Source organism: Scyliorhinus torazame, chromosome 18 (assembly GCF_047496885.1).
Source record: "Scyliorhinus torazame isolate Kashiwa2021f chromosome 18, sScyTor2.1, whole genome shotgun sequence".
NCBI classification, from domain to species: domain Eukaryota; kingdom Metazoa; phylum Chordata; class Chondrichthyes; order Carcharhiniformes; family Scyliorhinidae; genus Scyliorhinus; species Scyliorhinus torazame.
Window position 1 is genome coordinate 87,923,862 of NC_092724.1, and position 16,602 is coordinate 87,940,463.

At 46.0% G+C, this 16,602-nt stretch overlaps 1 protein-coding gene across 1 annotated transcript in view; it reads left to right on the plus strand.

Moving 5' to 3' along the window:
* Positions 1-16,602, plus strand: part of srp68 (signal recognition particle 68) — a 64,512-nt gene that overhangs the window by 15,740 nt on the left and 32,170 nt on the right. Inside the window, exons 6-8 of the mRNA XM_072482996.1 lie at positions 178-287; positions 984-1,054; positions 2,346-2,486. Coding sequence (XP_072339097.1) covers positions 178-287; positions 984-1,054; positions 2,346-2,486 — 322 coding nt within the window. The remainder of the gene's footprint in view (positions 1-177; positions 288-983; positions 1,055-2,345; positions 2,487-16,602) is intronic.

Genomic DNA, 16,602 nt, shown 5'->3' on the forward strand with positions numbered 1-16,602 from the left:
AAGTGTCAGGAGTTGGGTATTAATAAGTCACCCAAGTGATAGTCTGTTATCTCTCCCGTTAGAATGGGGCCAGCTTAAATACTTGTGAGTTAATGTGCGCAGTATTTTCTGGTGTGAAAGTGCCCAGCTATGTGCAGTTTGGCAGCTTCGACCCTAATTTCCCGTTATCTTTGGCAGGACAATCTACGAGAAGTTAGCCAGTGCGTTCACAGATGAGCAGGCGGTGCTGTACCACCAGCGCGTGGAGGAGATCTCGCCCAATATCCGTTACTGTGATTATAATATAGGTAAGATCATGAGGTATAGATCCAGAATTGAAATGATGTCAAAGGAGTTCCTAGACAAAGAGTCATCGGACTCGAAACGTTAGCTCTTTTCTCTCCCTACAGATGCTGCCAGACTTGCTGAGATTTTCAAGCATTTTCTCTTTCGTTTCGGGCTATTCAAATACTGGACAGGTCAGGAACATACATAGCGCCAGAGTTAATATTTTGGGCCAATGGAGTTTTTCCAGCAAACGATATCTTTAGAGGTTACATGTTGATGCCTAAAACTGGTATCTGTGTGGAGCAATCAGGAACTGAAGTGTCCTTTCAGAATGTTCAGCCTGCCTTACACAATAACTTTTCTGAGAATATCAATGGTCATCAGCGTTTCATTCCAACTATTTTGATCAACATAAATAACCAAGTAAACTAAATCAAATGAACTGAGGGACATATTAAAGGGACAGTCACTTAAAGGAAACTTGCCTTAAGCAAAAAGCGAATCACAAATGAGACTTTAAAGACATTTTGGTTTGATGTTTAAAGGTCAATAAAGCATCCCAGCCGCTGCGGCACCCAATGGGCACAGAAGATCTCGGGGGTGCCAGTGGACTCTTCATGCTCCCTTTCCTGTCCGTAAATGTAGCTACGGTGACATTGTTAGTGTTAAGCCCACGTTATGGAGGAAACATTAACTATTCTCTACCTCTTTGACAGGTGACCAGTCTGCAATGAAGGAACTGATTCAGATGCGAATGAAATCAGGAGAGACTGGAGGATTGCTGGATGTAAGGAGTACTGTTTATAATCCGTTTATAATTGACTCGGTCATATTGCTTTGGTTAAGTGATTCCATCTTTTCCTGATACATAGAAGATAGGAGCAGGGGGTGGTCTTTTGGCCCTCCGAGCCTGCTCCGCCATTCATCACGATCATGGCTGATCAGCCAACTCAATAGCCTAATCCTGCTTTCTCCCCATAACCTTTGATTCCATTCGCCCCAAGTGCTATATCTAGCCACCTCTTAAATATATTCAATGTTTTAGCATCAGCTACTTCCTGTGGTAATGAATTCTACAGGCTCACCACTCTGTGAAGAAACGTTTCCTTATCTCTGTCCGAAATGGTTTACCCTGATTGGTTGTGCTCTGTAGTCATCAATCATTAAATCTGTAGAGGTTCATGGGTCAATCATTTTGTCTAAAAATCGTTTGTCAATTGTTTGGGGTAAGGAGGCGAGAAATTGCTCAAAGGGGTGGAACAGATTTGAACATGAGGCAGCAAGCCAGAGATCCTCCTCACCGCAGACTTGAAAGGGCTGGACTTATGATAAATCACCTTTTAAATGCATTGAATTCTGAACTGATTGCATTATATGCTCCTAAGGATAATACAGCAGAGAAATCAAACTTGCAATGTTTCAATGAAAACCTGGGGCTGCCACAAGCTTCAGACTTGATTTAAAGAACTGCATTTCCAGCCAGCACCAATGCCCACCCTGTGAACCTCTGCTGTGCTCAGTGTCATTTAAAGCATATTTTCAGGAATTTTCTTTCAACAAACTGGCTCCACATCACCATAAGACCGTAAGACATAGGAGCAGAATTAGGCCATTCGGCCCATCGAGTCTGCTCCGCCATGGCTGATATTTTTATCATCCCCATTCTCCTGCCTTCTCCCCATACCCCTGATCGCAGTTTACTTTAAGCCTCAACTTTAGCTTCTGTATGAATTGTTTCCCATCCAGATGTGAGGTAGAGACTTGGCTCATTAACCCTTGAGCAACACATTGGGTGACTGCTCATTCTACCTTCCCTGCTTGAGCGTTACCTGGGATAATACTATTGAGGCCCTGATGTCCCATGTCCTGTGGGTCCTGATTCACCTACCTGATGCTTTGTAGTCATCAATCATTAAATCTGTAGAGGTTCATTACACATGTTTTTGCTACTAATTTACTACTGGATCCTCTTGCCAGTCACTGACTCACTGATTCAAATATGAACAAAGATGCGTTGATATATGTTGTACTATAGTTATTTTCTGGGCCTTTATTCATTCTGACTGTAATTCCCTAAGAGTCTGCTAACTCAGACCAGAGCGAAGCACGCTGCCACGATGAGTGAAGTGAAGTGGAGGGGCAGAGTCATTCCTGTGAAAATCGATAAAGTGCGGATCTTCCTCCTTGGACTGGCAGACAACGAGGCAGCGATTGAACAGGTATGGCCTCTCAGAGAAGAAAATTGATTGCAGAGATGTTCCAACATTTCCAATATATCCTTCAACCAACGTCACTTAATCAGAAAATGTAGCTTTGTATCATATGTTTGTGGGAGCTTTTTATGTTCAAGTCAGCTGTTTTGTGCATTACAACGGCGACTGCTTCAGTATTTCATTGCCTGTGAGCAACCTTGAAACATCCTGATGTTTTGAAAAGGAGTACAGAAATGCAAGTACAAAATTTTGTAGTGTACTGGATATTTTACTGGACTAGTAATTCCCCTCCCCCATGGCAGTTTTAGAATTTAAATTAATTTCATAAAGTCTGCAAATAGAGACCTGGGGCGAGGGTCGGAGAATCGCCGGGGGCTGGCGTGAATCCCACCCCCGCTGGTTGCCGAATTCTCCGGCACTGGAGATTCGGCGGGGGCAGGAATCTTGCTGCGCCGGTTGGCGCCCCCCCCCCCCGGCGATTTTCTGGGCCGAAGTCCCGCCTGTCCCGCCGGCGTGGATTAAACCACCTCTCTTACCGGCGGGGCAAGGCGGCGGGGGCGGGCTCCGGGGTCCTGGGGGTGATCTGGCCCCTCAAGGTTAGGGCTCGGCCCCCCAAGATGCGGAGGATTCCGGACCTTTGGGGCGGCGCGATGCCGGACTGATTTGCGCCATTTTTGGGGCCGGTCGGCTGACATCGCGCCGATACCAGAGAATTTCACCCCTGGTATCAGTCAACATGACTGAAATTGTTGAATTGCCATAAAAAGCCTATGTGGTTGGGCGACATGGTGGCGCAGTGGTTAGCACTGCTGCCTGTGGCACTGAGGACTCGGGTTCGATCCCAGCCCCGGTCACTGTCTGTGTGGAATTTGCACATTCACCCCGTGTCTGCATGCGTATCACCCCCCACAACCCAAAGATATGCAGTTTAGGTGGATTGGCCATGCTAAATTGCCCCTTAATCGAAAAAATAATTGAATACTCTAAAAAAAAAAAAAAAATTGTTTTAAACCCTATGTACTTTATGGAAGAAAAACCGCTTTCCTTTTTCTGTCAGGCCTGTATGTGACTCTGATCCCAGACCAATGTGGCCTAGTGTACCTACCGACTGGCACCAACTTCTTGTCTTCCATGAAACCTGCAACCCCAGAATTAAGTTTTAATTAATTTTCCATTCCCCATTCTTCTGTACCATATTTTGTTCAAACAGACAATAGCTGTGCTGAAATAGAGCACGTTGTAAATTTACTTGTGGAAAGAGTCATTCTTATTTGTGAGAATTTCATTCAGTAATACCTTTGTGGTGCCTCTGCTGTGGAGATACTATAAAGCCAACAGATTGTTTTCTTGTCATTGGAATCTGCAGTACTGTTTCCTGGCAGTAGAAGGTGCTATTCTTTCTCTGACACACCCTCTGGCCAGTAGAGCATGGCAAAGCCAGGATTGCGAACAATAGGAAAAAAGAACAGTAGGTTACACCAGGTTTAGAGCTTTAAAGCCAGTAAACTGAAGTGGAAGGTGTTAGCTATGTGGGGAGGCTAACTAGACTCGGACTATTTTCATTAGAAAGACGGACGTTTAGGGGTGAACTGATAGAGGTTTTTAAGATTAAGAGGGGCATGGATCGAGTGGATGGGCAGGCATTCTTTCCCAGGATGGAGGGGTTAGTTACCAGGGAGCATAGGTTTAAGGTCTGTGGGGCAAAGTTTAGAGGAGATATGCGAGGCAGTTTTTTTACGCAGAGGGTGATGAGTGCCTGGAATGCGTTGCCGGGGAGGTTGTGGAACCCAGGTCCTCAGCGCCGTAGGCAGCAGTGTTAACTACTGGGCCGCTGTGCTGCCCTATGTTTTATATATTTTAACCCTGTGAGTTTGCAGGGAGGTCAGAAAGAAGGTAGGAATCTGTATTTGAAATAGAGTGCAACTTGGAGAAAACTTCCGTGTCTCGCCGTATCTTCATCGTCATTGTATCCACATTAATGAATTTGCCGTCTGCCAGCATTACAGGTTGCACAAGGCGGCACACTGCCAGCTTTTCAAGGCAACTAGAGATGGAAAATAGTTGTGGCCTTGCTGGCCCTGCCCACAATCCTGAAAGCCACCTAACTCTGGAGCTGGGATGTTCACCAAATGAGTTATTACAACAACGTACCAGCTGTGGTAGTAAACCTAGTTGTTGTGAGTTAAAGCTGTCAATGCGCTCAGTGTTTAAATGCCTGTCAGTTCAATTTTGTTATCAATGGAAGAATGCTGGCATCAGCAGTGTTGAAATGAAACTGGTTTCTAGGTTATTTTGAAAACAGTCGAGAGGGAAACTGCCCTCCAGCCCAGGAGGAGTTGCTATGAGTCTATTACCTGACTATGCAGTTTATCTACTTCCCTGTGTTGTATGATGTGATATGGCCAAAGGAATGTTCGTTCAAATTTAAAAGATGATATGGGGATAAGTTACATTTTGTTTCGAGTAAGCTCTTCACCTTCTGCAGGAATATCTTCTGCCACGAGTGGTAAAATTCACTTACATCTTTGTGACATCAGCTGCACTCACCTAATGAGAGAAAATGAGCTGCATGTCTGCAAATAGCTGTCCCAAGGCTACAGTGCCAAAGATGTGGGCAACCCAGCATCCGAGTATATCGAGCAACAGAAACCTGGGATTGTCATCTAATCGCTGGCTTTGAATGATCTCATAAGCCATCAAGATTGAAACTCAACCTTTTGTTTGTTTTCCCATGAATTCCATCTTGCTACCGGTAATTCCGTTTTGTGGAGTTACCATTTTATTTATTATAATCTTTATTGTCGCAAGTAGGCTTACAGACACGGCAATGAAGTTACTGTGAAAAGTCCCTAGTCGCCACATTCCTGCGCCTGTTCGGGTACACAGAGAGAGAATTCAGAATGTCCAAATTACCTAACAGCACGTCTTTCGGCACTTGTGGGAGGAAACCGGAGCACCCGGAAGAAACCCACACAGACACGGGGAGAACGTGCAGACTCCGCACAGACAGTGACCCAAGCTGGGAATCGAACCTGGGACCCTGGTGCTATGAAGCCATAGTGCTAACCACAATGCTACCATGCTGCCTCCTATGCTACCCTGCTGCCTATTGACTTTTGTGTGTGCAAGGTTGTATTGGCTCAGTTCCCTCTCAAACTAACCTACATTTCAGCAGCGACTATGCTTCAAAGTGGTTAACTGTAAAGCTCCTTGCATGACCTGAGAATGTGTAAGATATTATCTCAATGTTACTTCCTTCCAAACCTCCTCAGACTCAAACTGCCCGTCACAAGAGCAAGATGCTGGGTCTGCTGGTACCACCCTTTGCAGCACTGGTTTGCCGATACAACTGTACTGCTACCATTGTACTGCATGCCAGTATAAGCTGAGGCATGATAAGAATGTGCTGTGTAGTTGAGGTCCTTCCTCACAGGGAGGAGAGCTTTGAAGAATGATTTATTCTATGGCTGCTTTCAAGTTATCGGCGAGGAGAGCTTTGAAGAATGATTTATTCTATGGCTGCTTTCAAGTTATCGGCGACTTGGGGACAGATTATAGGCACCCTGGCCAATATCAATCCCTAAAGCAACATCAAAAGCAGATGATCTGGTTGTTGTCACATTGCTGTTTGTGGAAGGTTGCAATGTCCTACGTTACAACAGTGACTAAATCCGCAGAGAACTTTAACTATAAAGCACTTTGGAACTTCCTGAAGTCATGAAAGGTGCTATTTAAATACAAGTCTGTCTCTCTAATTTGTCAGATTCCAAAAGCCGCTATGTAACACGGGTGAGTGTTGTTCACATAGCGGAATAGCATGTTCGTGAACCTTCAGATACCAATGGCATTATGTGAGTGGTAGACCCTAACAGGAACAGGAGAATGTGTCACAATAAGGAGCAACATCCCCATTGTTTAGATTGACTGATCCTCAATTTGTTGTTTGCGTGTTTCTAGGTTCCTGTGCTTTCTTGGGAGGGTTCCAATGACTCATTGCAATCCTGCTGACATTGACACGAGGGTGTGGTGTGTTTGTGCGACACCTATGCTGCACCAATTGTGACTTTGTTCAGATAGCCCAGTATGAATATTCACTCCGATCAAGCTGTGAAGTGTCCAGACTGCACATTTTTACGTGGGGCACAAGAATGTGCTGTATCCCCGAGCAGGTTAATGGTGTGTCCATTATTACAGCCTCTGTAGAGCGCAATGTCGGGAAGCAATGATGAAACCTTCAGCTTTGCACTTTCCAGAGCAGAATACTAGCCTTTGAATAAGCACACTACATCTAACAAAATGTAAAGAACTGCACTTCCACAATCTCGGGACATCTCAAAATGTATCTCGGCTAATCGAGTACTTTGGAGTTTAATCTCCCATGAAATGTAAGAAATGCAGCAGTCAATCTGCTCACAACAAGATCCCACAAACAACTGAGATAAATGACCAGTTAGTTTGTCTTTCGTGGTGATTGAAGAATAAATGTTGGCCAGGAACGAGGGTTAAAACCCCTGCTCTTTGGATGGTGCCGGGGAATCTTTTGCATCTACCTGAGAGTGTAGGCAGAGCCATAATTCTCATCTGAAAGATGGCACCTCCAACAATGTAGCACTTCCTTGGTGCTACTGCACTGAAATGTCAGTGGGAATTGATCTCCAGCCTTTTGCAATTTGTGTTGACACTCTCAGCGCAGTACCGCAGGAGTTTTCGCAGATTATCACATTGCTGTTTGTGCGAACTTGCTGTGCACAAATTGGTTGTTGCCTTTTCCCACGTTATAACAGTGACCGCACTTCAAAATCACTTTATTGGCTATAAAGCTTTGATCTGTGCTATGGTTGCAAATGGCGCTATATTAATGCAAGTCTTTCTGATTTACAAACGCAATCTTTACAAAGCGTAGAAACCCTCGGACTATGTGAACAAACCAGTCTTAATTAAAACCAAGTGATGTAGGCCAAAAGATAGCTCCACTCTGTAGTTTGGAGTCAAATTTTGTCTAACACTCCTGTGAAGTGCCTTTGGGTGTTAAGTGCTCTATATAAAGATGACAAGTGGGTTTTTATATGAAAGAAGCTGGCAATGTTGTCTGTTCACCTCTGTCAAAGCCTAGGGAGCGCAAGCATGACATTTCGAGGAAGGCTTGCGGACCCTTCTCAGACAACTCTAGAATATGTAACTGGTGAAGTCTTTGAAAGTGTTGAGCTGGCACCCATTGTTAGAAGCTGCTTCTAAGGGGCAGCACGGTGGCGCAGTGGGTTAGCCCTGCAGCTTCACGGCGCCCAGGTCCCAGGTTCGATCCCGGCTCTGGGTCACTGTCCGTGTGGAGTTTGCACATTCTCCCCGTGTTTGTGTGGGTTTCGCCCCCACAACCCAAAGATGTGCAGGGTCGGTGGATTGGCCATGCTAAATTGCCCCTTCTATGGAAAAAATGAATTGGGCACTCTAAAATTTTTTAAAAAGAAGCTGCAGGGGCAGTACGGTGGTGCAGTGATTAGCACCCATGCCTCATGGTGCCAAGGAACCAGGTTCAATCCCAGCCCCGGGTCGTTGTCCATGTGGAGTTTGCACATTCCGTGTCTCACCCCTCCACAACCCAAAGATATGTAGGGTAGGTGGATGCTAAAACTGCCCCTTAGTTGGAAAAAGTGAATTGGGTACTCTAAATTTTTATTTTTTTTAAAGCTGTTTCTGCAGTATTCATTTCTGATCCTCTGTCCTATTTCAATGGACGTTACCCTAAATTTTAAAAACAAATTATCAGGAAATGGGCACCATTGGTGAAGCTGACAGTTACTCTCCATTGTGGTTACCCTTGCTATGCCACTGCAGGTGGCAATTAACTTCGGACGAGAGGTCATCTACCTTTATTTTGAATTGATTAACTGGTGCTTAAATATCACTCAGCGGGGTGCAGTGCTCTAACTTTGAGATGTGGCAGATCTGTGACACCCAGCATTCCGGTCGACTATGACTGCAGGAGGTGTAACCAATGGCAGCTCCTCACAGAGCGCGTGGTTCGGTTGGAACAGCACTTGGATGCACTTAGGAGCATGCAGGTGGCGGAAACAGTCATAGATATATAGATAGGAGTTATAGAGAGCTATACACAAGTATACTGCTTTGGATGCTGTTTGGGGGGGGACAGGAAAATAACAGCAGCCTGAACAGAGGCACCACAACTGGCTCTGTTGTTCAAACGGGGAGGGAAAAGTGCAGGAGAGCGATAGTTATAGGGGATTCTATAGCAAGGGACACAAATAGGCGCTTCTGTGGACGTGAAAGAGATTCCAGGATGGTATGTTGCCTCCTTGGTGCCAGGGTCAATGGTGTCTCTGAACGAACACAGGACATCCATGAAGGGGGAGGGCGAGCAGCCAGAGGTCGTAGTACACATAGGTACTAATGACATAGGCAGGAAAAGTGATGAGGTCCTGCAGAAGGAGCTCAGGGAGTTAGTAAGCTAAAAATAAGGACATCTACGGTTGTAATCTCAGGATTACTCCCTGTGCCACTTGCCAGTGAGGCTAGAAATAGGAGGATCGTGCAGCTAAATACGTGGCTAAACTGGTGGTGTAGGAGGGAGGGTTTCAGATTTCTGGACCACTGGGATCTCTTCCGGGGCAGGTTAGACCTGTACAAGAAAGATGTCTTGCATTGGTGGGCACCAATATCCAAGCTGGGAAGTTTGCTAGAGTCACTCGGGAGAATTTAAACTAATATGGCAGGGGGGTGGGAACCAGAGCGTTAGCTCAGAAGTTGTGATAACTGAAGGGAAAATAGTAACAAAAATAAGAGAACACATCACCCTGTCTGCTCAAACGCAGTGGTTTGAAGTGCATTTGTCTCAACGTCAGAAGTATAGCAGGTAAGGCAGATGAACTTTGAGCACTTACTAGTATTTGGAACTACGGGCAGCACGGTGGTGCCGAGGTCCCGGGTTCGATCCCGGCTCTGGGTCACTGTCTGTCTGGAGAGCACATTCTCCCTGTGTTTGCGTGGGTTTCACCCCCACAACCCAAAGATGTGCAGGGTAGGTGGATTGGCCACACTAAATTGCCCCTTAATTGGAAAAAATGAATTGGTTATCCTAAATGTATATTATTTAAAAATGATTATAGAATTTACAGTGCAGAAGGAGGCCATCGGCTCATCGATTCTGCAACGGCCCTTACAAAGAACACCCTACTGAAGCCCACATATCTACCCAATCCCCGTAACCCAGTAACCCCCACTTAACTTTTTTTGGACACAAAGGGCAATTTATCATGGCCAATCCACCCAACCCGCACATCCTTGGAGGAAACTGGAGCACCTGGAGGAAACCCATGCAGACACAGGGAGAATGTGCAGACTCTGCACAGACAGCGACCCAGCCAGGAATCAAGCCTGGGACTCTGGAGCTGTGAAGCAACTATGCTAACCACTATGCTACCGTGCTGCCCACAAGGGCCCTCATTTGGGCCCTTGTATGAAAAGCATTGCTTACCTCCCTAATGCATTTGTTTGCTGCTGACTGGGAGATGTCACACACATCACCTGAAGCAATTTGCTTGCATAGAAGTTCAGAGCGGCAGTTACTTTAAGGGCCACGGGTAGTGTGTTCCTTCTATTCCACGTGGTGACAGCTCTTGCAGTACATGGCAAAGGTGGTCCACCGTCCCCCGGGACAGGCGCAGTCTTCTCCACTGTTGTGGCTCTGACATCTAGATAGGAAATCCGATGTCAGTGGACCCTTTGCCAGTAGAGTCTCAAATGGGGCTGATCCCTCTGCGGTGATGCTTCCTGTACAGCTCCAGGCCCCGTCTGTCCCTCAGCAGAGCACTCGTCCTGGCTGCATGCAGTGCCACGTCTCTGTCTCTGTATCTGTTGCTGCTATATCGCAAGTAGTAGAAACGCCAACTTGAGAGGCCCCATGATTTTCCAAAATCAAGCACATGGAGCCTTGCTTTCAGGGTCACATCAGTGTATCCTGTGTGATCTGAACTCTTGACTGAGCAGTGGGTTCAATGCTTGGGACAGCGGCAGTTCTTGTACTTGGAATTATGATGTTGTGGCTATCTCAGAAACGTGGTTAAAGGAAGGGCAGGATTGGCAGCTGAACGTTGGAGGATATAGATGCTCCAGAAGAGATGGAGGGGGATGTAAAAGGGATTTTGGGGGGGGGTAGCATTACTAATTGAGAATATTATAGCCGTACTGCGGGAGGACACCTCGGAGGGCTCATATAATGAGGCAATTTGGATAGAGCTCAGGAACAGGAAGGGGGCTGTCACAATGTTGGGCGTTTAATACAGGCCCCCCCCTCTCCCCCCCCCAACTGCCAGCAAGAGATAGAGGAGCAGATAGGTAGAGAAATTTTGTATAGGTGCAAAAGTAACTAGGTTGTTGTGGTAGGGAATTTTAATTTCCCCTTTATTGACTGGGACTCACTTAATGCTAGGGGCTTGGATGGGGCAGAGTTTGTAAGGTGTATCCAGGAAGGCTTCTTGATACAATATGGCGATAGCCCAACTAGGGAAGGGGCAGTATCGGATCTGGTTTTGGGGAATGAGCCTGGACAGGTGGTTGAGGTGTGTGGACAGTCTGGGGAATGCTGACATCGCAAAGGAGGAGGTATTTGGTCTTTCAAAAGATATTAAGGTAGACAAGTCTCCTGGGCCGGGTGGGATTTACCCCAGAATACTGAAGGAAGCAAGAGAGGAAATTGCTGGGGCCTGAACTGACATCTTTGTATTCTCATTGGCTAGAGGTGAGAACCCAGAGGACTGAAGAATAGCTAACGTGATACCGTTGTTTAAGAAAAGTAGCGGGGAAAGTCCAGGAAACTATAGGCTAGTGAGCCTCACGTCAGTAGTAGGTAAATTATTGGAGAGAATTCTCAGGGATAGGATGTATATCCATTTGGAAACAGATGGACTGATTAGCGATAGACAGCGTCATTTTGTGATGGGGAGGTTGTGCGTCATTAACATCAAGTTTTTGAGGAGGTGACAAAAATGATTGATGAGGGGCGGACGTTGGATATTATTTACATGGACTTCAGTAAAACCTTTGACAAGGTGCCTCATGGCAGTCTGGTACAAAAGGTGAAGTCACCCGCGATCAGAGGTGAGGTGGTAAGATGGATACAAAACTGGCTTGGTCATAGAAGGCAAAGGGTAGCAGTGGAAGGGTGCTTTTCTGAATGGAAGGTTGTGATTAGTGGTGTTCAACAGGGATCTGTGCTGGGGACTCTTGTTTGTGGTGTATATAAACGATTTGGAGGAAAATGTGGTTGTTCTGATTAGTAAGTTCCTGGATGACACCATAGAACATAGAACAGAGAAAAATACAGCACAGAACAGGCCCTTCGGGCCACGATGTTGTGCTGAACCTTTTGTCCTAGATTAATCATAGATTATTATAGAATTTACAGTGCAGAAAGAGGCCATTCGGCCCATTGAGTCTGCACCGGCTCTTGGAAAGAGCACCCTACCCAAGGTCAACACCTCCACCCAACACTAAGGGCAATTTTGGACACTAAGGGCAATTTATCATGGCCAATCCACCTAACCTGCACATCTTTGGACTGTGGGAGGAAACTGGAGCACCCAGAGGAAACCCATGCACACACTGGGAGGATGTGCAGACTCCGCACTCAGACAGCAACCCAAGCCGGAATCGAACCTGGGACCCTGGAGCTGTGAAGCAATTGTGCTATCCACAATGCTACTGTGTTGCCCTTAAGAACAAATTAATCTACACTATATCATTCCACCGTAATCCATGTACCTATCCAATAGCTGCTTGAATGTCCCTATTGTTTCCGACTCAACTACTTCCACAGGCAGTGCATTCCATGCCCCCACTACTTTCTGGGTAAAGAACCTACCTCTGACATCCCCCCTATATCTTCCACCATTCACCTTAAATTTATGTCCCCTTGTAATGGATTTGTTCCACCCGGGGAAAAAGTCTCTGACTGTCTACTCTATCTATTCCCCTGATCACCTTATAAACCTCTATCAAGTCGCCCCTCATCCTTCTCCGTTCTAATGAGAAAAGGCCTAGCACCCTCAACCTTTCCTTGTAAGACCTACTCTCCATTCCATGCAACATCCAGGTAAATCTCCTTTGCACCTTTTCCAAAGCTTCCACATCCTTCCTAAAATGAGGTGACCAGAACTGTACACAGTGCTCCAAATATGGCCTTACCAAAGTTTTGTACAGCTGTATCATCACCTCACGGCTCTTAAATTAAATCCCTCTGTTAATGAACGCGAGCACACCATAGGCCTTCTTCCCAGCTCTATCCACTTGAGTGGCAACTTTCAAAGATGTATGAACATATACCCCAAGATCTCTCTGCTCCTCCACATTGCCAAGAACCCTACTGTTAACCCTGTATTCCGCATTCATATTTGTCCTTCCAAAATGGACAACCTCACACTTTTCAGGGTTGAACTCCATCTGCCACTTCTCAGCCGAGCTCTGCATCCTATCTATGTCTCTCTGCAGCCGACAACAGCCCTCCTTACTATCCACAACTCCACCAATCTTCGTATCGTCTGCAAATTTACTGACCCACCCTTCAACTCCCTCATCCAAGTCATTAATGAAAATCACAAACAGCAGAGGACCCAGAACTGATCCCTGCGGTACGCCACTGGTAACTGGGATCCAGGCTGAATGTTTGCCATCCACCACCACTCTCTGACTTCTATCGGTTAGCCAGTTCGTTATCCAACTGGCCAAATTTCCCACTATCCCATGCCTCCTTACTTTCTGCAGAAGCCTACCCTGGGGAACCTTATCAAATGCCTTACTAAAATCCATGTACACTACATCCATTGCTTTACCTTCATCCACATGCTTGGTCACCTCCTCAAAGAATTCAATAAGACTTGTAAGGCAAGACCTACCCCTCACAAATCCGTGCTGACTATTCCTAATCAAGCAGTGTCTTTCCAGATGCTCAGAAATCCTATCCTTCAGTACCCTTTCCATTACTTTGCCTACCATCGAAGTAAGACTAACTGGCCTGTAATTCCCAGGGTTATCCCTAGTCCCTTTTTTGAACAGGGGCACGACATTCGCCACTCTCCAATCCCCTGGTACCATCCCTGTTGACAGTGAGGACGAAAAGATCATTGCCAACGGCTCTGCAATTTCATCTCTTGCTTCCCATAGAATCCTTGGATATATCCCGTCAGGCCCGGGGGATTTGTCTATCCTCAAGTTTTTCAAAATGCCCAACACATCTTCCTTCCTAACAAGTATTCCCTCGAGCTTTCCAGTCTGTTTCACACTGTCCTCTCCAACAATATGTCCCCTCTCATTTGTAAATACAGAAGAAAAGTACTCGTTCAAGACCTCTCCTATCTCTTCAGACTCCGTACACAATCTCCCGCTACTGTCCTTGATCGGACCTACCCTCGCTCTAGTCATTCTCATATTTCTCACATGTGTAAAAGGCCTTGGGGTTTTCCTTGATCCTACCCGCCAAAGATTGTTCATGCCCTCTCTTCGCTCTCCTAATCCCTTTCTTCAGTTCCCTCCTGGCTATCTTGTATCCCTCCAGCGTCCTGTCTGAACCTTGTTTCCTCAGCCTTACATAAGTCTCCTTTTTCCTCTTTAACAAGACATTAAACCTCTCTTGTCAACCATGGTTCCCTCACTCGACCACCTCTTCCCTGCCTGACAGGGACATACATATCAAGGACACGTAGTACCTGTTCCTTGAACAAGTTCCACATTTCACTTGTGTCCTTCCCTGAAAGCCTATGTTCCCAACTTATGCACTTCAATTCTTGTCTGACAACATCGTATTTACCCTTCCCCCAATTGTAAACCTTGCCCTGTTGCACGCACCTATCCCTCTCAATTACTAAAGTGAAAATCATACAATTGTGGTCACTATCTCCAAAATGCTCCCCCACTAACAAATCTATCACTTGCCCTGGTTCATTACCAAGTACCAAATCCAATATTGCCTCCCCTCTGGTCGGACAATCTACATACTGTGTTAGAAAAGCTTCCTGGACACACTGCACAAACACCATCGCATCCAAACTATTTGATCTAAAGAGTTTCCACTCAATGTTTGGGAAGTTAAAGTCACCCATGACTACTACCCTGTGACTTCTGCACCTTTCCAAAATCTGTTTCCCAATCTGTTCCTCCACATCTCTGCTACTATTGGGGGGCCTATAGAAAATGCCTAACAAGGGGACTGCTCTTTTCCTATTTCTGACTTCAACCGATACTACCTCAGTAGGCAGATACTCCTCGAACTGCCTTTCTGCAGCTGTTATACTATCTCTAATTAACCACCTCTTTTACCACCCCCCCTAATCTTATTGAAACATCTATAACCAGGGACCTCCAACAACCATTTCTGCCGCTCTTCTATCCAAGTTTCCGTGATGGCCACCACATCGTAGTCCCAAGTACCGATCCATGCCTTAAGTTCACCCACCTTATTCCTGATGCTTCTTGCGTTGAAGTATACACACTTCAACCCATCTCTGTGCCTGCAAGTACTCTCCTTTGTCAGTGTTCCCTTCCCCACTGCCTCACTACACGCTTTGGCATCCTGAATATCGACTAGCTTAGTTGCTGGACTACAAATCCGGTTCCCATTCCCCTGCCAAATTAGTTTAAACCCTCCCGAAGAGTACTAGAAAACCTCCCTCCCAGGATATTGGTGCCCCTCTGGTTTAGATGCAACCCATCCTGCTTGTACAGGTCCCACCTTCCCCAGAATGCGCTCCAATTATCCAAATACCTGAAGCCCTCCCTCCTACACCATTCCTGCAGCCACGTGTTCAGCTGCACTCTCTCCCTATTCCTAGCCTCGCTATCACGTGCACCGGCAACAAACCAGAGATGACAACTCTGTCTGTCCTGGCTTTTAACTTCCAGCCTAACTCCCTAAACTCGTTTATTACCCCTTTGGTGGTTGGCAGATAAAGTTGAGGATTGTCAGAGGATACAGCAGGACATAGATAGGTTGGAGACTTGGGCAGAGAAAGGCAAATGGTGGTCAATCCAGATAAATGTGAGGTAATGCATTTTGATAGGTCTAACATAGAGGGAAAATATAAAGTAATTGGCAAAACTCTTAGGACTATAGAAAGTCAGAGAGATCTGGGCGTGCAGGTCCACAGATCTTTGAAAGTGTCAACACAAGTGGACAAGGTAGTCAAGAAAGCATACGGAATGCTTGCCTTCATTGGATGGGGCATCGAGTATAAAAACTGGCAAGGTTTATAGAACCTTGGTACGGCCACACTTGGAATATTGCGCACAATTCTGGTTGCTCCACTACCAGAAGGATATGGCGGCTTTGGAGAGGGTGCAGAGGAGGGTTATCAGGATGTTGCCTGGTCTGGAAGGTGTTAGCTATACAGAGAGGCTGAATAGAATCGGACTGTTTTCATTGGAATGACAGGTTGAGGGGTGACCTGGTCGAGGTCCACAAGACTATGAGGGGCATGGATAGAGTGGATGGCAGGCGCTCTTTCCCAGGGTGGAGGGGTCATTCACCAGGGGGCACAGGTTTAAGATCCATGGGCAAAGTTTAGAGTAGGTGTGCGATGCAGGTATTTTAGACAGAGGGTGGTGAGTGCCTGGAACGCGTTGGCTGGAGAGGTTGTGGAAGCAGATACATTAACGGTGTTCAAAAGGTATCTTGACAACACATGGATAGGGTGGGTAAAGTGGGATACTGCATTAGGAAGTGCTGAGGGTTTTGGCTAAGGTTGGTATCCTGACCGGTACAGGCTTGGAGGGCCGAAGGGCATGTTCCTGTGCTGTGTTGTTCTTTGAAACATTAGCCCTGTTTTCTCCCTCCACAGATGCTGGCTGATCTGTGTATTTCTGGCATTTTTTGTTTTCATTTTAGATTTCTACGTATTTCACTTTTGTGAGATTCATCTGTATTGTTGTGGGATTTGTCCTAGCTCTAATCAAATAGAAAATTGATGTTGCGCAGTGACTGTTGGAAAGAATTTGCACTTGTTACAGTGTCCTTCACATCCTCAGTGGCCCAAAGGTTTAAATTGGAGTCATTTGTTTCATTGGCAAATGTGGCAACTGATTTATTTTCTTTGCACAGCAGAATCGCACAAGCATCCTT